General features: G+C 35.7%; 2 protein-coding genes across 11 annotated transcripts in view; both read left to right on the top strand.

The window, feature by feature from the left end:
* The window catches only part of LOC127797192 (DExH-box ATP-dependent RNA helicase DExH11), a 78,151-nt gene extending 64,234 nt beyond the window's left edge, over positions 1 to 13,917 (top strand). For all 6 annotated transcript variants that reach the window (XM_052329851.1, XM_052329843.1, XM_052329859.1 and 3 more), the window contains 4 exons: positions 1,222 to 1,436; positions 1,561 to 1,799; positions 13,181 to 13,307; positions 13,420 to 13,917. In XM_052329851.1, the coding sequence (XP_052185811.1) occupies positions 1,222 to 1,436; positions 1,561 to 1,799; positions 13,181 to 13,307; positions 13,420 to 13,632 (794 nt within the window). In that variant the 3' untranslated portion in view covers positions 13,633 to 13,917. The remainder of the gene's footprint in view (positions 1 to 1,221; positions 1,437 to 1,560; positions 1,800 to 13,180; positions 13,308 to 13,419) is intronic.
* A 1,671-nt stretch (positions 13,918 to 15,588) lies between these two features.
* LOC127806482 (uncharacterized) overlaps positions 15,589 to 24,848 on the top strand; it is a 28,118-nt gene continuing 18,858 nt past the window's right edge. The window contains exons 1-9 of one of the 5 annotated variants that reach the window (XM_052343849.1): positions 15,589 to 15,896; positions 15,986 to 16,089; positions 16,842 to 16,945; positions 17,045 to 17,132; positions 17,412 to 17,518; positions 17,617 to 17,695; positions 17,991 to 18,094; positions 18,194 to 18,302; positions 24,446 to 24,547. In XM_052343849.1, the coding sequence (XP_052199809.1) occupies positions 15,859 to 15,896; positions 15,986 to 16,089; positions 16,842 to 16,945; positions 17,045 to 17,132; positions 17,412 to 17,518; positions 17,617 to 17,695; positions 17,991 to 18,094; positions 18,194 to 18,302; positions 24,446 to 24,477 (765 nt within the window). In that variant the 5' untranslated portion in view covers positions 15,589 to 15,858 and the 3' untranslated portion in view covers positions 24,478 to 24,547. Of the gene's footprint in view, positions 15,897 to 15,985; positions 16,090 to 16,838; positions 16,946 to 17,044; positions 17,133 to 17,411; positions 17,519 to 17,616; positions 17,696 to 17,990; positions 18,095 to 18,193; positions 18,303 to 24,445; positions 24,568 to 24,848 lie in introns of all 5 variants that reach the window. The other 4 variants (XM_052343840.1, XM_052343857.1, XM_052343825.1 and 1 more) reach the window with 4 other exon arrangements.

Genomic DNA, 24,848 nt, shown 5'->3' with positions numbered 1-24,848 from the left:
ATTTCAATGCTAAATATTTATACCACCACCAGACAAATAGAGCACCTCATTTACGCCAATCAATTCCTTGACATACTGTTGGTTTGAATAGATAGGTACAACTAACTTGCTATCATGATGCATCTGAGACTATAATCCATAGCTGTTCACAAAAACTTTGTTTAGCTGATCGTGAAATGACCTGTAATCAACTTCTGAGAAGAAAAGGAATATAGAAAACTGGCTATACTGTATTTAACCGTACATAGCTCTCTACTGAATACAACACTGCTCTCTACTGAATGCAACCCTGCAGTGCAAGTTCCTAATCGCTACCACTAGCTTGCCAACGTCTGGACTTTCTCTTCTCTGCTTTTACTCTCTTTAAAGCATTCATGAATTTGCTTCCTTATAGTAAGCTAGTATATACTTGTGCACTTATTTATCTTTGGGATGAAAAAGAAAGAAATAATGTATGATGTGCTTATTTTCTAAGAACGTAGCACTATGTCCTTTTTGACTGACTGTGTCCTGATTCATGGGATGGATGTACCACATCTTTTTCACTATTTGGAGGGAAAATTGACTACCTTTATGTTATTTACTTTTAGCTATTTATCACTTGAGGTTTTGTTGCTTCCCTTCCCCCTTCATATTATTAGTCCTTCAATCCTGCAGTCATTTTTGTCTGGTCAAACTAGAGAGTGACATCCATATCTCATTTTCACTGGCTGTAGATTACCACCAGAGTGTTTTTTTTCCCAGCACATCATACCAGACTTGTAAACTAGGGCAACATCTTATATTGGGTATTAGTTGGAGTCTGGAACCAACAGCAAAAGTAATGGAGGTTTCGCAGCTTCTGAGTTTTTGTAGGGGTTGAACTTGGTGACATAGTGACTAGTATTTATAGTGATGAGCCCAATTAGTATAGAAACAATGCTTGGGTTCTATAAGAAACTCTGTTTGTGTGGGAAGGAGTGACAAATGGATTGAACAGCCTGTGGTACCTTGACTTCCACGTCACTGGTCTGGGTTCCTATCTGTAATTTGAACATGTTGGGGGCCATTGTTGTGTGTGGGAGACTCTCTCTCTCTCTCTCTCTCTCTCTCTTTGTTGTCAAGGGATGTTGGGGGTAAGTTTTACCCAAGAAAATTGTTTTCTACAATTTACGTACTTTGATATTATTTGTGAAACTTTGATTAATTATGTTGAGCTTTCTAATGGAAGTCCTATGGCAGATCTGAAGTTGAATGACATGAATATTGTAGAAGTTTATTATAAATGGAATAACTTATGGCCGAAGATGGCGCAGAATAAGTGTCATGGGTGTGTTAAATTAGAGGAGCACATCAGGCTAGCAAAAGAGATGATGAAGCACAAAGAGGAAGTTAACGCATTGATGTTTCAAATGTCAGATGAAGCACTTCAGCAGATGCCAGATTTTCAGGGTCGAGTATGTGTTCATTATATGATAATGTTGGAAAAAATTCTCTCATCATGTTAAATTTTTGGTGTAGACTCTGTTATGATAAAGTTGGAAGAAATTCTTCTTTGACATCTTAGGTGACCTTCTGCAGATAGATGTTCTGAAGGAAATTGGGTGTATAGATGCTGACCTCGTTGTTCAGATTAAAGGACGTGTTGCTTGTGAGATGAATTCTGGGGAGGAGTTGATATGCACTGAATGCTTGTTTGAGAACCAACTGGATGACCTGGAACCAGAAGAAGCAATGGCAATAATGTCTGCCCTTGTATTTCAGCAGAGAAATACTTCTGAACCTTCTCTTACTCCCAAATTGTTCCAAGCCAAAAAAAGGTTATCCTCTTTTTCCTGTTTTCTTCCTAGTTGTATAGTTTTAATCTACTGGTCTAATATTTTGTTAATTGAGCGATTTTGCAACAATTATAACTCTTAATTTCACTAGGTGGGTTGGCTACATGAATCCTAACTTTCCAACTTTATCAATCCAGTTTAAGGACATTATATCCCATGTCATGTTTAAGGGTATTCCACAATGTTTTCTTTAGTTTTCCTGTACCACTTTTGCTAGAAGCTTCTTCCATTCCATCCACTTACCTTATTATAGGTGTACCTGTTAGTCTTCTTATCTTATGTTTATATGTTGCAATGCTAAGATGGATGTGCGTCCAGACAAGAAAAAAAAATTAAAAATGAAGTTATTTATAATAAGGTCAAAGTAGCTCTTAATTAAGATAAGATGCATGTGACAAAATTAAGATGAAGACTAATATAGACTCCCACGAGGAGAGTGGATTAAATAGAACAAGTATCTAGCAAAAGAGGTAGAGGAAGACCAAAAAAAATTTGGTGGAAGACACCTAGGTATGATATTAGTTATAAGGCTCTTCTTACAAAAGATAATGCCATAAATAGAAATGATTAGAAAGCTAGAATTTATGTAGTTGACTCTACATAGTGTGATAAAGTCTTGATATGTTGTTTAATGTGCCCATATTTGGAGCTTTTTAATATAGGAACAACGGTAACAACATCAACAATCCCAAGCCTTAATCCCACTAAGTGGGTTTGATTACATAAATTCTAGACCTCCATACATTTTTGAACAAGAATGAAATAAGCTGAAAAACTTACTTGAGTAACATAGAAACCTTACTCGAGTAGTTTGAGAGCTTACTTGAGTAACTAAGAAAGATTCCTCGAGTAAGTTGAAAGCTTACTCGAGTAACTAAGAAAGATTACTCAATTAAATGGAAAACTTGTTTGATCTATTATTGCATTCACGTATGAATACACACACACACAAGAAATCTTCTACAACATTCCTAAAAAACATGAAAAATTTTGACTTAGACTTAGAAGATAAAGTTTATCAACTGAGTTGGAATTATCTCTTGTAAATTGCCACCTCCTTTAATCTCGGACCTTATCTCCTTTATCCCTTTAATCTTTGTAATCCTCTCTTATCTCCAAACAACCTTATCCTTAGTTCTTGGCCATGAGAGAAATAAGTAGGATTTGATTTTAATTTTCCAACACTATCACTTTATTCTTTATTTCGGTATTCCAACACTCCCCCTCAAGCTGGTGAATAGATATTGTAAAAAAAGATGAAACAAACTGAAAGAATTGTATATTACTTGCTTGATCTATTCTCGGGTAGTATAGGGTATTTATACACAACACCTAGGTTATCTCCTATATTCTAGAAACGTATTTGAATGTTTAGAAGATAAAAGACAACAACAAGAATCACATATTTACCTCCTATATTCTAGGAACATATTTGAATGTTTAGAAGATAAAATACAACAAGAATAATTTAAAAAGCTGCTGATATATCTTAAATTATCTGCTGCCTTTATCCCTTTATTTTTGGAGTTTTCTAATCACTTTATCCTTTATCTCCTATTTTTCAGCTATAGGATTAGGAGAGAAGTCTAGCTATTACTTGAATTATCCTTTGAGTAAATTGTGATATTTCCAACACTCTCCCTCAAGTTAGTGAGTGGATATTCACCATTTCAAGCTAAAAATATAAATGAAAAACATCACAAATCACAGAATCGTTTAACTGTAGGAGAATAATACTTGTGCCCTTGCTATGTTGGTGAATAGCCAACAAAGACACACTTGAGGCTTTTTGGATCTAGTTTTCCTCGATGTATGGATGGAATATGAACGAGGGTAGTGCAGTCAAAAACTCTTGGGGTTAGAGAATCAAGGGGTTAGATGGAAGCCTGTTAATTAGGTATGCTACAGTTAAAATAGTTTCCCCCCATAAAGAGTTAGGAACATTGTTAGAAAACATCATAAATCTAGCAACTTCTAGGAGGTGTCTGTCTTTTCTTTCAGTTATCCCATTTTGCTATGGGGTGTAAGGGCAAGTGCTTTGATGAAAAATACTTTGATCAAAAAGGTATTAGGTGAATTCTGGGCCAAAGTATTCCCTCCCATGATTAGATATGAGAATATGAATAGAGGATTGGAATAGATTTTGTGCAAGTTTATGAAATCGAATTAAAACGGAATTGGCTTCAAACTCGTTGTTCATTAGATAAACCCAACACACCCTTTAGTGATCATCAATAAAGGTAATAAACCAGTGAGTACCAATTAAGATTTGAACTCGGGCCGGTACCCAAATATCATTGTGAAGAAGACGAAATGGTTTGGAAGGTGTATGTGTGTTAGATGGACTAGAAATACGAGATTGTTTGGCAATAACACACTATTCACATTTAAAAAAACCAATGTCTTTTTTTCTAAATAATCTGGGGCACAAACATTTTAGGTAAACAAAGCTAGGATGGTCTAATCTCTTGTGCCATAACATAACATCACAATAGGACATAGATCGCCTGTGAGGAGTTGGATTGGATAGAAAGTAGAGACCTTTTTTTCCCTTTAACATTGCTAATCATCTTCTCCAAAAACAGGTCTTGAAAAACACAAGAAGAATAGGAGAAGAGGAGAACTTAACTGCACAATATATATCTCTAGTCAACTTACTAATTGATATCAAGTTGCAGTTAATGTTGAGAACATGTAGAACTGACAAAAGTGTTCATTCCAGCAGTTTGATATCTCCTTTACTAGCTATACTAGTCAAATTGTCATCTTCCACTACAACTTTGGCATTATTAGTACATTTCTCATAGGTAGAAAATATGGAGAATCAGCTGGTCATGTGATTTGATGCTCTTGAATTTATAATCCACACATTTTTAGAGTTTCGGTGAGATAACAAGGAGAAGTGAAATTTACCTCGTTGAGCAACAAGACTGTTGCATTAGAGATTGTAGGTTCAGGTTCCTTAGAGACCTTAGATTGGGAAAATAGAGTTTTCAAAATCTCTATTTGTTCTGTGATAAATGGAAGAGAATTGCTAGGCTTCTCATCTGTAGGTAATGATTCAGTAGCATAGGCTAGTTTAGGTTGGTCCCTTTGATATTTTGACTTCCAATGAGTAGGTTTTACCGTGAAGTTTCCAACAAATTTCCCTGGTGTGATTAGGTTTACTATAGTAATCACACCAAAGGTATTTGTCTTTACCCTTTTGAGTCTTTTGGTGAAGTGGACCATTTTGATGTACTGCCAAGTGCCAAGGTAGAATTTTGAATACATGTGTCTGGAATTTGAGGAGATGAGTTGTTAAGAATCACTTTCTTACTGCTTTCCTCTCTTCTAATTTTAGCAAAGGCCTCGCGAGTAGAAGGAAAAGGTTTAGAACCTAGGAGGCGGCCACGTACTTAATCCAAGTCCTTGTTGAGTCCGTGTAATAAATCAAACACCCGTTCCTTCTCAAGCATCTTGGCATATTTGGCACTATCTTTATAACAATGTTGATTTATGTCATAGAATAGATCAATTTCCTACTATAATTTGAAGCATTTCGGTAGAAACTTGAATGAAAACTACCGTAATAAAATTCATTCAATGGTCATAGAACTTTATACACAGAGAGACCTAAAAATAGTTAACTTTATCTCCTAGATATCAGCCCATCTATCTCCTAAATATTAGCTAACTTATCTCTTAGATATTCTCCTATAAAATAGGGAAAGATTACAACTCAATTTACAGCTAACATGATAATCTACAACCTTTAAATTCTAGAAACCTTCTTCTTCCGTGAGATTATCTTCCAAGACTCCTAATGGATTATAACTTCTTCCAACACCCTCCCTCAAGCTGAGGAATAGATGCTCATCATTCCCAGCTTGCTTCTAAGGATTTCAAAACCCTATTTTTGCAGGGCTTTAGTTAAGATATCTGCTTCTTAATTTGCTATACGGATATACATTAGTTTTATGCCTCCTTCTATCTCTTGCTTAACAAAGTGCCTGTCAATTCTGACATGCTTCATTCGGTCATGCTGAACCGGGTTGTTCACAATGTTAATGGCTGATTGGCTATCACTATATAGCACCTTAGATGATGATATAGGCATAAACAGGTCACCCATTAATTTTTCTAACCAAATTACCTCACAAATTCCTTGAGAAATGGCCCGGTATTCCGCTTCCGCACTGCTCCTAGCTACAATTGGCTATTTTTTGCTCCTCCAGGTTACTAAATTGCCCCAAACTTTGGTGCAATACTCGGACACTGATCTGCTATCTTCAATTGAACCGGCCCAATCCGAATCAGCAAAGCCAATAATGCTCCTGTCTTGATTTTTCTTGAATAACAGCCCTATCCCAGATGTTCCTTTGAGATATCTAAGAATGTGATAGACTGCCTCAAGATGTCTCTTGCTCGGTTGGTGCATATATTGACTGATAATGCTCACAACATAGGCTATATCTGGCCTAGTGTGAGATAGATAAATCAGCTTTCCTACCAATTTTTGATACCTCCCTTTATCTACCAAATAGTCTCCATTCTCTTCCTTATTTTTCCAGTTTGGTTCTAGGGGAGTACTTGCTAGTTTGTAACTCATTTTTCTTGTTTCTTGTAGCAGGTCCAGTGTGTATTTTCTCTGAGATATAAATATGCCTTCACAACTCCTAGCTACTTCCAATCCAAGGAAATATCTTAATTCCCCAAAGTTCTTCACTTCAAACACTTGCCTCAACTGTTGCTTCAACCTCTCAATCTCTTGCAAATTGTCCACTGTGATGATAATATCATCTACATACACTATCAAGATAGTTCTTTTTCCATTTTCTTCAACTTTAGTAAAGAGAGTGTGGTCAACTTGGTCTTGCTTGTACCCAAGTGTGTATAGAGTATCACTAAACCTTTCAAACCAAGCTCTAGGAGATTGTTTAAGCTCATAGAGTGATTTTTTCAATTTACATACCTTTCCTTTAGTGCTGCCTTCTTCAAAACCTGGTGGAAGTCTCATGTAGATCTCTTCTTCCAGCTCTCCATTTAAAAACGCATTTTTTTACATCTAGCTAGTGTAATCTCCAGTCTAGATTTACAGCCAAGGACAATAACACTCGGATGGAGTTCAATTTTGCCACTGGTGCGAAGGTTTCATAATAATCTAGGCCATGGGTTTGGGTAAACCCTTGTGCGACAAGCCTTGCCTTGTATCGGTCAATTTTTCCATCAGATCTATACTTTATGGTGAAGACCCACTTGCTTCCCACTGCTTTCTTTCCCTCTGGTAGTTCAGTCACTTCCCAGGTATTATTTTTCTCCAAAGCTATCATTTCTTCCATAACAGCTCCCTTCCAGTTCTTATCTTGTAGAGCCTGATTAATATTTGTAGGAATAACTTCCTGATCTAGACTTGAAGTAAATGCTCGGTATAGAGGAGACAATTTTGAGTATCCCAAGTGATTTGAGATGGGATATTTTGTACAGGTTCTTACCCCTTTTCTTAGGGCAATTGGAATTCCAAGGTCATCTTCACTTCTACTCTCGGTTGCCACTCTGCCTTCTTCAACATTTTCTGGACTTATCCCCAAGTCAGATGAAGGTGTAGGCTGAGGATTCTGAGGTCTTCTTGAGTAAACCTGGAGAGGAGGTTTATTTTTAGCTTGATCTTCCCTACAGGTCTCAGTATTTTCTCCTTCCCTCCTTGGATGATCTGAGAGCGGATTGATAGAGTCAATATTTAGATTAGGATCATCCTGAGAATTCTCAAGCTTTTGGGATAGCTCAAGAAGAGAATTGGGATAAGGATGACCAGATATAGGCAATAGAGTACTCCATATATCTTCTGGGTTGTTTATACTTTCTTGAGGCTGATAGTGTTTGAAGAAAGGCTAAGATTCTAAGGAGGAGACATCACAGGAAACAGTGAACTTTCTGTTAGTAGGATCATAACATTTATAACCTTGTTAAGTGGGAGAATGCCCAACAAACACACATCTCAAAGCTTTAGGGTCTAGCTTAGATTGGTTTGGTTGTTTTTGGTGTACAAAGACTGTACATTCAAACACTTTTAGAGGCAGAGAATTGAGGAAAGAAATCAATAAGGACGCTCAAGGGGGTTTGGAACTTCAGAATCTTTGAGGGTAGCCTATTGATGAGATAGGCGGATGTCAGGACAGCTTCCCCCCAATAGTTGTTAGGAACTGATCTAGCAAACATCAAAGCCCTGGTTGTTTCAAGAAGATGCCGATTTTTTCTTTCTGCAATCCCATTTTGTTGAGGGTTGTAAGGACATGAGCTTTGGTGAACAATACCATGCTCATCTAGGTATTGATTGAATTCGTTTGAAAAATATTCTTGGCCATTATCCGTTCTTAGAATATGAACGGAGGTTTGGAAAACATTCAAGACCATTTGATGAAACCTTTTGAATACAAGATAGGTTTCAGATTTGTCTTTCATAAGGAAAACCCAACACATTCTTGTATGGTCATCAATAAAAGTGATGAACCACCGGGTATTTATTATGTTGGATATCCTAGTTGGTCCCCAAATGTCACTATGAATCAAGTGAAATGATTTTGATGGTTTGTAAGCATGTTTAGGATGAGAGCTCTTAGTTTGCTTTGCAAGGATACAATCCTCACAATTGAAATTCTGAAGTTTATTTCTGGGAAGATCTGGATACAAAATCTTGAGATATTCTAAGCTAGGATGCCCTAATCTTTGATGCAATAATATCAATTCTAACTCTGAAACTGAAGCTACATGTTTTGAAAAAATAACCTAGACTCTGTAGGAGATTCAAGCTAATTTATTTGATATAATCCTCTTCTTTCCTCAACCTTGCCAATCATCATCCCCGAGAATATGTCTTGAAAAACACAATAAGAGGAGAAAAATGTTACTGAGCAATTCCTTTCTGAAGTTAATTTGCTTACTAATATTAGGTTGCATCTCAGATTTGGTACATAGAGTACCGTATCTAAGCTTAGGCCTGATATGTAAGCCTTTCCCTTTCCTTGTGCTGAGGATTTTGTACCATCAAATAGCAATACTGTTATTTCTTGATTCGCAGGTTCAAAATTAGATAAGATTTCCAGGGATCCTGTCATATAGTCAGTAGCTCCTAGATCTACAATCCAACAATTAGTATACGATCTTTTAGATAGGAGAGAGTAGCATATATTACCTTACTTTGCCAAAGGCATCTCAAGACTATCTGTTACTTCCGAACTCCCTTTTCCTTTAGAATGATTTAGTAATTGCCGAAGAGCCTCTAACTAATCGTCTGTAAAAGTAGGCATATTTGAGTTACTCTTCTCCGTTTCTGCAACATATGCGGATTGACCACCTTTCCGTTGATTTCTTGGTTTCCACTAAGCTAGCTTTCCATGTATCTTCCAACAAGTTTCCCTAGTATGATAGGGTTTATTGCAGTGGTCACACCACTGTTTTTCTCTTTGTATTTCACCTTTGTGGAGGCAGAGGCCTTTCCTCGTGACATACTCAATGCTGAGTATCCTTCGTTTCCTGCATGTCCAGCATAAGGCAACATCACTCATTTCCTACTTTCTTCTCTTCTTACTTCAGCAAACACTTCTTTTAGAGATGGGAATGGTTTAGTACCAAGCAACCTGCCCCTTACTTCATCTAGATCCGAATTTAGGCCATGTAGAAAATCAAATACTCTCTCTTTTTCCATCATTTTATCATACTTCATTCCATCCGCTGGACACTCCCAAGTGATCTCATAAAAGAGATCCATCTCTTGCCACAATTCAACTAAGGTATTATAATACTCAGTGATCGAGTTATTACCTTACTTTGTGGTTCGGATAGTGGATCGGACTTGAAACTTTGTGCTGTGTTCTCAAGATCTGAATATATCTCCTTGACAGCCTTCCAAATCTCACTCGCCATCTTGTAGAACAAGTATGTCCTACCAATCTTTGGCTCCATGGAATTTATTAGCCATGCCATGACTGTGGCATTTTTTGCTTCCCAGACTCCATAAGTTGTTGCTTCTGCACTTGGTTTTTCTATTTCTCTGGTCAGATAGCCCATTTTGCCTTTTCCTTTAACCACAAGCATAACTGATTGGGACTATTCACGAAAATTGGTTCCATTGAGCTTATGCACGATTATTTGGAGAGTATGGGTATTGAGAGCTGTTGTAGAGACTGGAATCTGATGATTCCTAACCTAGGAAGGAGGATCAGAGGCTGAACTCTCACTTGGTGTAGAGTTCTCGGCCATCATGATGATAGATGAGTTCTAGTTGAACTAGAACTTCTGATATACTGCCACAAACCGTGGCTCTGATACCATGAAGAATTTCGGTAGAAACTTGAATGAAAACTACCATAATAAAATTCATTCAATGGTCATAGAACTTTATACACAAAGAGACCTAAAAATAGTTAACTTTATCTCCTAGATATCAGCCCATCTATCTCCTAAATATTAGCTAACTTATCTCCTAGATATTCTCCAATAAAATAGGGAAAGATTACAACTCAATTTACAGATAACATGATAATCTACAACCTTTAAATTCTGGAAACCTTCTTCTTCCATGAGATTATCTTCCAAGACTCCTAATGGATTACAACTTCTTCCAACATAATTCTATTAAGACATTATAGTATTCAATAACTGACATAATACCTTGTTGAGTAGTCCTGATGGCAGATCAAATCTCAAAGCATTGTGAGGTGTTTTTTAGGTCTGAATAAATTTCTTGCACAACTGTCCAAATATCCTTTTCAATTTTGTGGAATAGGTATGTCCTTCCTATCTTTGGCTCCATGGAATTGATGAGCCAAGCCATTACAATTGAATTATTGACATCCCAGGTTGAGTAGTGAGGTGCCGTTTTTGGAAGCATGGGAAGTGAGCCATTGAGATAGCATACATTTCCTTTACCCTTCATAAACAACAATACTAACTATTTCTGAAAATTAATCCCATTCAATTTGTGTTGGGTGATTTGAAAGGAATGAAAATCAAGGTTTGAGGGGATGCAAGGCATAGGTTGAGATGGAATATCAGAGATCAAAGAAGTGGGAGAAGGGTTGCCCGAAGAGGAGGTGTTGTCTGCCATAAGAATAGGGACCGGTAAGCATAGAATGACTTAACCGGACAGGAAGAAATCAGCCAGTAGAGTCGTCAGCTCTAATACCATGAGCAAGAATGAAATAAGCTGAAAAACATACTCGAGTAACATAGAAACCTTATTTGAGTAACTAAGAAAGATTACTTGATTAAAGGAAAGCTTACTCGATTAAATGGAAAACTTGTTCGATCTATTATTGCATTCAGGTATGAATATATACAAGAGATGTTCTACAACATCTCCTAAGAAACAGGAAAAATTTTGAATTAGACTTGAAGATAAAGTTTATCAACTGAGTTGGAATTATCTCTTGTAAATGACCGTCTTCTTTAATATCGGAAGCTTATCTCCTTATCACTTTAATGTTTGTAATCCTCTCTTATTTCCAAACAATCTTATCCTTAATTCTCGGCCATGAGAGAAATAATCAGGATTTGATTTTAATTTTCCAACACTATCACTTTATTCTCTATTATTGGTATTCCAACAATTTCTTTCTAGGTGCATATCCTTATGAGGCCACTAAATCCTATGTCATTTTTAAGAGTTACCCACCAAGTTTTCTTTGGTCTATCTCCCTCTTTTATTACTAATTTCCTAAATGTCATCCACTCGCCTCGCAAATGCTTTTATTGGTTTTCTCTCACATGTCTAAACTATCTTAATTTTAACTCTTGCATCGTATCTTCAGTAAGTACCACTCCAATCTTATTATGTATGATGTTCTTTCTTATTTTTCCATTTCCTATATGTCTGCACACCTATCATAACATTTCATCTCAATTACACTCACATTTTGCTCATGTTGGCACTTTAACTGGCCAACATTTGGTCATACAAGGATGGTCTTCTGATAAAATTTTCCTTTTAGCCTTCAAGGAGTTATACAATTGTATAAAATGTTAGATACACCTTGTTACTTCTACCATCTTGCCTTGATCCTATGAGTAACATCCTCCATGATTTACCTTTCTTTTTGAACAATTGATCCACTTGTTTTAGGAATAACTTGATCTCTAAGTTTAAGAATAACATCATCTGCACTTCTATTATTGAACAACTGCTTAGCTTTCAAGGAATTTTATGATTTTATAAAATGCTAGATGCATTTCGCAACTTTAACCACATCCTGCATGATCTCCCTTTCTTTTTGAACAATTGATTCAATATATTGGAACTGATACTTTTTGGAATAACTTGATCCCCAAATTTCACAATATCATTCATACTTATTGAACTCACATTCTGCATGCTCAGTTTTCAATTTTCTTAATTTATAACCTTTGGGTTCTAAGGCGCATCTCTATAATTCAAGTTTATTATTCTTTCTTTTGTCTCATTCATTAAGACAATATCGTCTACAAATAACATACACTGAGGCACTTTTTCTTAGAAGTGTTTTGTGAGTTAATCCTTCACAAGAGAAATGAGATAAGGGCTCAATGCAGATTCTTTGTGATGCCTCTCCCCATTAAGAGTGTCATTGGATTATTTATTAAGTGATTTGCTCCAGAAATTATTATTTTTCCCCGTCCATAAACCATTTTTTCGATCACTTATAAACCACTAAGAGTTTGCATTATTTCACTATAATCTAGGATCAACCTAGAAACACCTGTAGTTAATTATACTCCTGATTTATGTGTATGAATCATGCCTTAAAGGTACAAGTGACCTTCGACTGTCATTGTCAACTATACAATTGGCTTCCTAGAGATTCTGGAAGTCCCCAGTTGACCCCGCCGCTATCAACATGCTAGTTGATCACCTGGTTTTCTCAGCCTTTCCAGTTGACCTCACAGTTGTGAAAGCCTATAAGTGGTATGGGGTATTGCATTCTTGGTGTAATCCAATTATAATTGGGAGAGCCATAGTACCTCCTCCACAAATCCCTAACGTGAGTTTTTGCTTGATAAAGAAAATATATACTACAAGCTTCAAATGTTGAACCTGGTTCTGAAAACAACGGTAATGCATGTACTATGTTATGGTGCCTCTATCCTTGCTTTGTTTTGTATCAAATCCTTCTTGAGAGTTTTCTAATTGCAAGTGACTGCTTAAGGGGCATAGATTGACTAGTTCTTGGATTGGAAGTTGGTACCTTTTTCCCCCCTTTTCATGGTAAACCATGTGCTAAAACCAAGTTCCAATTTTGTTTCTAATAAACTTGTTAAGAGTTGAAAAAAGTACCAACTGTAATCCATGTCCATATGTACATGGATTGGTCCGTACTTCTCATCTTCATCTCCTTGCTAACGACTTGCAGATTGTATGAAACTGCAATAAGACTTGGGGAACTTCAAGCGCACTTCAAACTACAGATTAGCCCCGAGGAGTATGCTCAAGAAAATCTCAAGTTTGGTCTTGTCGAAGTGGTCTATGAATGGGCAAAGGTTGGTTCCTTGTATATTTACTTTGCAGCCTTTTTTTTTTTTTGAAAAGATATCGACAAAAGATCTCACTTATTCCTCAAATTGGCTGGCCTGATTTATTTTGTCATGGCAGGGAACTCCGTTTGCGGATATCTGTGAGCTCACTGATGTTCCTGAAGGGCTGATAGTCAGGACCATTGTCAGACTGGACGAGACATGCCGGGAATTCAAAAATGCGGCGTCAATCATGGGTAACTCTGCCCTGTACAAGAAGATGGAAGCTGCTTCGAACGCAATAAAGCGCGATATTGTTTTCGCTGCTAGCTTGTACATTACTGGTTTATAAAGCATTTGCCTCAGCGCTTAAAGAATAGAAAGGGGATTTTCCCAAAGTGTCTGTTGTACATTTTCATCTGGAGTAGTGTCTCAAACCCCACAGCTTTAAGTTGCTGAATTACCCCAGCATCTGTAACCAGTTGTTGTCTAATTGTTTCCTAGGAACAGCTGAAAATGTATATTATTAACTTGGCGATAAATGCCTCAACGAGCCAATAGAGATGATTGAGATTTGAGTGATAGATGAAGCCATTAAGGCCTGATATAAATAAATTTACAGTCAACTAAGCCTTAATCAACTTATAACCCAAATGCCTAAATAACGCCTGCATTGTTTATTTGTTTAGTTTAGGAATCAAGAAAATTAGTTTATAAATATATATAAATATTTTGAAAGGTTAAGAAAAAAATAATTTGTATAATTCATCTCTATCGAATTTTTCAACGGCAAATGGCTACAAATTCGATGGTTAAAATATTTTTTGTTATAAGATATATTTTTAAGTAAATGTTGTATAGTGAACCGTCTCAGCCCAATCTTTACCCAACTTTCACCGTCCAATCTCGACCCAATTTTCATGGCCCAACCTTGGCTTGACTCTGGCTTGCGCCAACTTGTAGCCCCATACCGAGTATTCGCGCACCTGTTTAAATCACATTTTTATTAATGGTAGATAATATTTACATTAATGAAGATCTCGTCAACACTATGCTATCAGTTGAGAATTTTTATCGGCACTGGATACTCAGTCTTATCACCTACAAACACATGGCGTACACATGCAAGAGGATTATTTCTTCTTATATATGGACACGCTTTTCATAGAGCTAAGGTATTTTCTTCTTTTAAATTTACTGATATTTTGTCATTTTTACTCTCTTACTTATTAAAGTGTCGGAGTGTTTGCAGGTGTCAGCTGTCTCCCTGACGGATCGATCGCTAGGGCCCATCCCTCGTCATTGTAGGCTTGTTTCCGACCATTCTTTTGTCAAGAAGGAACATATAGTGTATATAATATAATTATATTTTTATTATATTTACGACTTAGTTTGGTATTTTTAACCAAACTTAAAATCAAATTACAAATCTTTTTATTCAAAATTTACAAATTAAATTGTCCTTTAAAAACACAAACTAAATTAAGTTGAACGAATTAAACTAATTTAATTTGATTTTGGTTTGATGTATTGGGTCATTTATTTATTTTTTCTTTAATTGAGATTACGCTTTTTTAATCATATTTTTATTTTGAAAATTTGAGTAAAGATGTTGTTTGATAAGATAAGAGTAATTTAGTGAAAATTGTTACAAATTTAATAGCAAGGTTAACTCCAATCGAACTAACCTTATCAAAAGAACTCAAATAATTTAGGTAATGTTATTAATTAATATATAAATTGAAAAAATAAAAATATAAAAAATATTTTAAATAAAATATTTTTTATTTTATTTGTTAAATTTATCTAATAATTTTTAAAAAAGAACTCATGTAACTTTTTATCTCTTTTTGGATAAATTTATTTTAATCCTTATAAATAAAAAAAATAATATATGTGTTATTTAATGCATTCATAAAATTTTAATAAAAATTTTAAAATATTTTCTATTTTTATATTAATTATTTTATATTTTAATTCAAAAAATATTCTGTTGATTCTAGCAAACGCTACCTTGGATTCAAAGAAGCAGATAACCAAGTTCATAATAGGGGTATTTAAGGGAAAACAAAATAAAATTGTTTAAAATATTTATTTAAATGCATCAAGTCCAAACAACAAACCCATGCAAAGTAAACGACAAATTCCACTTTAACCACCCCTCGCCGCGTTTCAATCTTCTAGACTCGTCTCGTCCGAATCTCTCACCGTGCACGTTGTGGTAATCTGGACGGTCAGGCGTCATCATTTTTCAGTTTAAAGGACGTAAATGCCCTCCGCTTTTTCAGAAATGACGTAGTGCCCCAACTTAGATGCTTTAATCTATCGACACCTATTCGATTGCCATTTTTCAGATGCCGTGCCGGCTGCAGAGGATAAATGCATTTGGCGGTTGCAAGTTCGAATTCAATGTATAATGGCTACGGAATTGCCTAATCCGTAAGAGAATTTTGGTTCAATGGCCCTCTCTGTTTTCCTTATTGGGCCACAAATTGGGGTTTTTCTTCTTCATTTGTGATCTGGCCTTTCTGGTTTTCTGCATCTGAAAGTGAAGACTGAAGACCTTGTTGGAGAGGCCATGGAGGGAGGAGATAGCGACTGGGAAAGCGAGCGCATGTGTGTTTATTTCTTCTCTCTGGCCGCGATTTTTCTTTTTCTGTTCTTCTTGGTTGATTCTTTAATTAATTTTTGGGATGTTTTTGCAGGCTTCGTCTGTTTATCTATGCTTATCTGAAAAAGACCGGGAACGAAGACGTTGCAGAAGCCTTTTGGAAAGAGGCTCTCTCCTCAAATCTACCAACTCGTCCTCGTAATCTTTTCAAAGATTCATTGCGTTGTTTCATTGTTCTATTTCGTACATATTTTTGTATCTGCTTCTCTTCTTTCTTTTCAGTTCTGGGTTTTGATTATTTTTCGTACAATTTTTGTCTCTTTTTTGTCGGTTCTGTTTATTGCGAAGAACGGTGAATGCTTGTACTGATGTGGCCTTAATTCAATGTTTAGTAACCTTCTCGGTTTCTTGGTCTGTGTTGTATGCTTTTGCTTCTCTGTTCCTTCTGTTTCTCTCTTCCAAGTGGACCTGGGATTTCATGAATTTGATTATTGAAAATTAGTACTAGTTCTTATTCCTTTTGATTTATTCGGAAGATTTGTCCTGTTGTTACTACTCTATTTTACGTTTTATCTAAAGTCCAAGCTGGATTGATGAATGCATATATGAGCTTGTCTCTTTTCACTTGCAAAAACATGAAGATTTGTATCTTAGAATGTCTGAATACATCGATGTGCAACACCTGAATTTTTATGTTTAGATTTTGTTGTGTTATTTTTAATTTTTTAGTATATTTATCTAATCGTGATGAGAAGACTGGATGAAATACAGTGCAAATAAAGAAAACCAGAGAACTAGACAAGACGAGATTTAATAAACATTTGCTTGATTGAGATAAACATTTTTTCCTTGATGTGGAATATGATTTGTTGCTTGGTTCTGAGGATTCTGACTTGCGCTAAAGGTCTTGTTTTATTTTCTTTTATTTGTCCTTATTTTTATCCCAGAAGATGATGTTCCTGGTGGGTTTCTGCATGAATTGGGGTTGAGATTTTTCAAAACGTTTGAACAAGAGCTGCCTAAGAATGCAGACAATGAGGGTTCCTCCTCCTCGGTGATTTTTTAATCAGTTTATTTTTTACTACTGATCATTACGCATACAGCTCTTGTTTTCCCAATTGCACTAATGCTGTTGTTGTGCTCTGTTTTTTAGATGACTCGACCAGGTAATCCTTCTTCATGGAGTAAGCAAGAGATGTTTGAAAAACTGGCTGCAGAGCTGACTGTTGGTGGTGATTCTGGTATGCTGCCTGAATTTTCCATATCTTCATTTGGGTATCTTGAGATGTAATCCAATAATGGCATATGTGATCAGAAATTTGCTATCATTTTTCAACTACTGAATTCTTTTGTCATTTAACATTTCTTCATCCAATCCAGTAGGGTAAATTGGATGGATAACAGTTGAATGATAAATTAATTCATACATTAAATGGCCAACAGTTTAAAAACATTTTCTTGATTGGGATAAACAAGATCTTATTTTATTATCTTTTATTTTTTCCTTGTTCTTTGGCCAGCAGATGATGCTCCTGGTGCTTTTCTGAATGAATTGTGGTCGAAATTTTTCAAAATGTTTCAAATAGAGCTTCAAAAGACTCCAGAGAGCAAGGGTTCCTCCTCCTTGGTGATTTTTAAATCAGTTTCTTTGTTGCTGCTGATCATTATGCTTACAGCTTTTGTTTTGCCAATCATACTAGTGCTGTTGTCATGTTCTGTTTATAGGTTCAAGAAAGGATAAATTTGACTCAACTAAGAATGGTTGAAAAAATGACTGCAGAGCTGACTGCTGGTGGTGACTCTGGTACACTGCTTGAATTCTTCATATGTTTTTTTTTTTTGGATAGTTTGAGATCTATCCAGTAATGGCATTTGCAATCAGAAATTTGCTATTATTTTTCTACCACTGGAGTCTTTTGTCATTTAACATTTCTTCATCCAATCCAACAAGACATGGATGAAAAACAGTTGAATGATACATTAATTCGTATATTAAAGGCCGACAGTTAATAAGCAATTTTTTGATTGGGTAAACATTTTGCCTGGTTTATAAAGGTTCTGACTTGCAATTAAGGTCTTATTTTAATTTTCTTTCCCAGAAGCTTGTGCTCGTCGTGGATTTCTGCATGAAATGTGGTTGAAATTTTTTCAGAAGTTTGGAGCACAACATGCAAAGAATCCAGACAAGGGTTCCTCCTCTGTGGTGATTTTTTGATCAGTTTATTGTTAATGCTGATTATTGTGCATACTGCTCTTGTTTTCCCAATCACACTAATGCTGATTGTCATGTTCTGTTTTTAAGGTTCACGAAATGATAAAGTTGAGTCAACCAGGTAATCCTTCTCAGGACAGTAACAGTAAGCAAGTGATGAATGAAAAATTGACTACAGAGCTCACTCCTGGTCATCCTGGTATGCTGCCTGAATTCCTCAAATGTTTATTTGGGTAGTTTGAGATGTAACCCAATAATAGCATATGTGATCAGATAATAGGAAGTGAGAATGACATCACTTCAAATTTTAAGTGGAACATAAGCATTTAAAGTTCACGTTGTTTGAATCAAATGGTGATTCTTATGTTTAGCAACCTCATTCTGTTGTGGAGTATGAGAACATGAGGATTGATGCAAAGTCCCTAGGATTGCATAAAAGAAGTAAATGAGATAGAAAAATACTCACTAGCATTATCATTGCGCAAAATACAAATAAGCATACCAACTTGCATCCGAATCTCAAAACAAAAAATATTCAAAGATGGAAAACAACTATGAATGATCTTTCATTAAAAGCAACCAAGTGCAACAAGAATAATTATCAATGAAAGTAACAAAATACTGGAATCCCAAAGCAGAATTGACACTCAGATGCCATGCATCAGAATGGATAATAGGAAGATGGGCCTCAACCTTGTTATTGACTCCACTAGAAAGTATGGACATATTGGCCTAATTAACAAGACTCACAATGTAAGGAACGTAACCCAGAAAGGCTGAGAACCATCATTTAAAGTTTGGACAGATTGGCATGTCCCAAGTGGCCATAAGGGAGAGTAGGAGAATCTGTGGTAGTGCAAAGAACTGCCGATGTTGGTGGAATGAGGTGGTAAAGACCCAATGAGTCAAGCCCTATACCAATCATCTATCCTCCTGCACAACAACAGAATCAGCAACAAAGGTTATGGAACAATTAAGGGTGCGAGTTAGTTGACTAATGGAGATTAAAATAAAAGGACAACTAGGCATATAGAGAAGAGGGGATGAAGGTAACAAAAGAAGAGGTATGGCATGACCAAGACCCTTGGTAATGGATTTGGAACCATCTACTAAGTAATAGTGTTACGACCTAGATAAATTAGGAAGTTATTATTTTTATTTCAGTTGTTATATCTTTATTCAGTTGTTATTTACAATTATGTGTTAGGAGTAGTTATGTGTAGTGGAGTAGTGGAAGTGGAAGTGGAAGTGGAAGTGGAAGTGGTGTAATCACCATAAATAACTGTTGAATAGTTTTATATAAAGCTATAACCCATAGTGCCGAGGATATCATACGAGAAGTAAGGAATATCAAAATTCTAGTTTCCCTCTCAATTCTTTGCTTCCCCTTATTATAATGTTTGTTTCTTCCTACTTTCTATCTATTTCTCCCTCATTTCTTTCTATTTCTCCTCTCTTTCCATTCTATCTTCAAAGAAATTTGTAGTTAGGACTAGGGTCCTGACAAAGTGGTATCAGAGCGACAAGTTCTCAGTTGTGATCTAGGTTTCCTAGTAGTTGATTCCCATTAGAATAATTTGGTTATTGGAAGCAATTCCAAGAGTAGTTCCCTGGTCTCAGATCTAGCTCTTTTTAGATTTTCTCCATAGCTAATGGTTACTAGACGCTCAAAACTTCTTTGGATAGATTTGAATGGAAACTGGATGAACTCATGATTACGATGGTGAAGCGATATCAAGTTAACCTTCTAGCGGAATTACTTTCTAAGGAATATTCTGATCTAATTATTCAAAAAAAAAAAAAGATTAGTCCCTATGACAGTTGGAGATCCACTCCTGCTAAGTAATGATGTGGTTCATAAAACTTCACAAGTCAACTTGTTAGAGGATTTTTTTGTCAAAGGAGAAAGATGAATAAATTCTGGATGATAATGAGTTTCCATTAAAAGAAGATGAACAACTGGCCAAAGCTATACAAGAAAGCTAGAAGTTAACAAGGTTCAAGATATGCACGAGTTGTAACACTTAGATTGGTTATGAAAGCTTGAATTGCATGGGTGTAGTTTGGCATCTAGAATGTTTCAGATGCCATGCCTACAATCAACCAATTTGCGATTATGAGTTTTCTATGTCTGGGACTGATCCTTATCATAAGTTTTGCTACAAGGAGCGCTATCACCCAAAATGTGACATGTGCAAGCATTTTTTACCAATAAATGTTGTTAGGTTAATTGAATATAGAGAGCATCCTATTTGGGTCTAGAGGTATTGCCCTTTTCATGAATTTGATGGTACTCGTTCTTGTTGTAGGTATGAGCAAATGGAACCAAGGGAAACCAAATATGTTACCCTAGAGGATGGTCGAAAGTTTTGCCTAGAGTGTATCGACTTGGGCAATAATGGAAACTCATGAATGTTAGCCCCTTTTTCTTGATATGCAAGAAATTTAAGAAATTGAAGTGGATGAAGGGATGGTAGAAGAAAAAGATGTAGGGATTGGATGAAGAATGAGTGGCCACTTACTGACTTCTTGGGGACAAGAAATATTTTAAGGGAGGAGGGAATGTCACAACCTAGATGAATTAGGAAGTTATTATCTTTATTTCAATTGTTTACAGTTATGTGGTGGGAGTAGTTAGGTGTGGTAGTGGAAGTGGAAGTGGTAACTATTGTAACCTTTGTAAATAACTGTTGGATAGCTTTATATGAAGCTATAACCCATAATGCTGAGGATATCATATGAGAAGTAAGGAATATCAAAATTCTAGCTTTCCCCTCAATTCTTTGCTTCCCCCTGTTATTCTGTCTGTTTCTCCCTACTTTCTATCTATTTCTCCCTTGTTTCTTTTTGTTTCCCCCTATTACTGTGTCAGTTTCTCCCTCATTTCTTTCTATTTCTCCCTCCCTTTCCATTCTATCTTCAAAAAAATCTGTAGTTAGGACTAGTGTTATAATTGTGACCCAAAATTCAAATTTGATTGAGATTGGAACTCCTAATTTGACAGTGATTATAACTTTAAATTTGATTGTGATTAGAATGTTGTCAAATTCGATTTTGATTGAGATTTATCTCAGTTGGAGGAATATTCTCATGAACCATCTTCTGATCAGAATATGATTTCCTATGTATATCTATAGATGAATTTAGGTCTGTAAATAGGTGTCCAATACTTTGGAATTGGTTGCAATTATATCAATTTTGTTGTACCAATATTTGCTTAGTGATATTTTGGGTGTGGCAATATCACTTTTGTACTAGCAATTATTTGCTTAGTGATATTTTATTTTTTCTACTCGTGGTTTTTCTCGATTTGGGTTTTCCACATAAAATTATATGTTTGTGTGTGTGATTGATGGTTTGATCGTGGTTTGTTTTCAATTCGATTTTGTAACAAAGTGGTATCAGAGCCATTGAATCGAACTATCAACGTTTGACAAATCTTAGACGTTGGATCTGCACATCTTTATCATCTTTCAACCAGAACACAGGTTGCCTAGCTGCCATTACCACCATTGTCATTTTTCCTCCTTTAATCCATCATCGGTTGGCCCTCATCCTTCATCGACCACTGCGGCCGTTCGCCTGCATCCTCTTCCAACTGCCTCACCCTCGCCGTTCGTTGTTGCAAGATGCCATCAATTGGTGCCCTTCCATTGTTGGCTGTTTTAGCCAACCCAGATCTTGCCTAGATCTGGTTTAGATCCAACCCACCAAGCTTGACTCACTTCAGATATGCCTTTTGCTCAGATCTGGCCTAGATACGACCCGACCTATTAGTCCATTCCAGATCTAATAGCCTAGATCTAGATCTGTTTTTGCCAAGATTTTGGTATTATTGTTTGTCTTCTATTCGGATTTTGTTTATCAATCGTTTGGCATTATTTGGGGTTATTTGATCTTCGTAATGGCTATCTTGAAGTATGATATTCTATTATTAGATCGAAATATTTGATTCTTACTATGGCAAGTTAAATTACGTGCAATTTTGGATGGATGGATTTAGATGAAGGTGGAGTTATCAAGGTGAATTTACATTGGTGAATGTGGAGTCATTAAAATCAGTAAAAATATAGTGAGGCTAATCTTGTTGGCTATACTTTAAGTGCAACTGAAGATATCCACTACAGTAAATTTTGTGTGGTATTTCCCGTGATGCAGTTTTGGTTGGTATTTATCAAGAGATTAATTCTCCATAATTTTGTTGGAAGAAAGAATTATGAATAATTCCATATTTGAATTTTATGTCAAGGTGAAGCTTGTAATAAGTGTGACTCGGAGTTCAAATTTGACTGAGATTGGGACTCCTAATTTGATAGTGATTATGACTTCGAATTTGACTGCGATTAGGATGTTGTCAAATTCGATTTAGATTGAGATTTACCTCATTTGGAAGAATATCCTCATGAATCATCTTTTGGTCAAGATATGATTTCCGGTGTACATCTATAGATAATTTTAGATCTATAAATAGGTGTGTAATGCTCTGAAATTAGTTGCAATTATATCACTTTTGTTGTAGCAATATTTGCTTGGTGATATTTTGGGTGTGGTAATCTCACTTTTGTACTAGCAAGTATTTGCTTAGTGATATTTTATTTTTTCTGCTCAATAGTTTTTTCTTGATTTGGGTTTTTTACATAAAATTTTTTGTTCATGTGTGATTGATAGTTTGATTGTAGTTTGTATTCAATTCAATTTATCTTGACAAATAGCAGGAAGAGAATCAGAATATGTAATATTAGTAAAAAGAAAGCTACTATTAGATATATGATTAGAGCACCGAAATCAAGGATCCATGGCCCAAGAGAAGTAGACTGAGAAACTCAAGCAATAGCATTACTAGCATGAGCTGTAGCAGCAAGAGAAGATGAAGGTTCCTGGCTGCCTGAAACAGTAGAAACTTTTTATAATCAGCATCAGATAAGGGAATGATATGACTGACATAAATATATTCAATTCATGTGCATGCTTATTTTTCTTTCTTTTTTTATTGTTTAATGCATGCACTATCTTGACTAGTTCATTATTGTGATCTGTGTTAAGTGCTTGTAACTTCAGTTCTAATGCTTTCTATGTGATCTAACTAGTGGGGAATACATTCTAACTGTCCTAACTCTTCTAAGCTTTCTATCTCTGTGGGTTATAGAGCATCCAATAACTTGACTTTGAGTATGGTATTACACACAGATGCGTTGAGTATCATCTTAGTCTTTCAATGATGTGTAATATGAACTGGAGACAATGAAATACACAACAACAACCTATCAAGCCTTTATCCCTTAGGGAAATAAATTAGGGGAAAAAATGACATCTCAACTGATGGCTTTGATCAAACCGTGCAGAAAAACACAAAATCTTTCTCTAACCTCATATCTGAAATAGTACTATAACCTAAACTCCAAGATATATACATTTTTTCACTATAACTAATTCAATTACATTTAATGTCCTGGTTATCTTTATGTCTCAACTCAGCTTACATTTCAAGTTACAATGTACTGTTTTAAATCTGAGATCTCTAAATGCCTTATGGTGTCAAACAAGTCTTCATCTGTTTTCCTCACTTCGATCTGTGAAAAGTTGCAGAAAACACTATGCTATGACTCATTCTTAGTATTTGTTTTAGAAGTCTTAAAAGTCAATTTTAGCTGGCATTTTTCCAGAGAGGAACCAGAGCCAATCCAAATCCAGTCCTGTGGGCAGAGCTCAGGATGATGTCTTTGTTGACAGACGACTGTAGGCTAGAACTAAAATGACACAAGATCTGTGGCTTGGTGGGGGCTTCATGATCTAAACAAATAGAGTTCTTCATTGCTCAATCCCGCATTGGTAGTATATTGGAGATTGATGTCTTATGGATATCATTTAGTCCTATTGAATTTTTTAGAAGTAATTTCAGGTTGCACTCTTGGGTAAGGGACCATAGTGATACGCAATACATGCGGAAGGAAAGCCAAAATATGTTAAAATTGGTAGAAATTGGGAAAATATATTGAGATTAGCAGATTGTATATTCTACATAAATGATGTTATAGCACTTACGTATGCTACGTAAGCAATCATTCACGAAAGAATTGCCTTATAATCAGCAAGACAGACTGATCATGTTGCAAATCACATGCAAACCATAGTGTTTGTTTATGATTTAATTTTGTCATGACTTATGAAATGACCTTTATGCTTTTGATAATTTATGCTAAATACTCTTTAGGATGAACCATTGTTTTCTGTTAAAAATGATCTCTTTTGGTCTTTTCATCTAAAAACCAACTTAAAAAATTCTGTAAACTTCTAATTTTTTGTTGAGCAGTGAGCACTAATCATAAAAATGTTTGCTTGCAGTTCAACCAGATCTGGAGACCCAAAGCAAGTGAGATATTTCCATTTGTAGTGTGGGCTTGTTCTCCACTAGCAACCAGTCAAGAACAAAAAGAATCTATGGGCGTGAGGACTTTGTTGCTTTCGTATTCCCTGATACATTTTATTTTCAGTCTATGGCTTTTATAACTAATGCTCTTATGTTGATTAAAGTGAGCTTGCAGGAGTTCTTATACAGGCAATTTTATATAATGATAAATTTTATTGTTGGACAAGGGTGTAGCAGATAAAATAGGTGACTTTATCCAGAACAATGATAAAGTTGATTGCTCAATGGGCCCTTTGCAGGAGCTAGTATTTGTATTTGTAATTTGCCATTGGTTAACAGGTGTCATTTAGCTATATCTAGCCAAAGCAATTGATGGTT

This window comes from Diospyros lotus, chromosome 1 (assembly GCF_014633365.1).
Source record: "Diospyros lotus cultivar Yz01 chromosome 1, ASM1463336v1, whole genome shotgun sequence".
In the NCBI taxonomy this organism is placed as follows: Eukaryota; Viridiplantae; Streptophyta; class Magnoliopsida; order Ericales; family Ebenaceae; genus Diospyros; species Diospyros lotus.
Note: the sequence above shows the minus strand (reverse complement) of the source record. Positions and strands in the feature narration are given on the sequence as shown.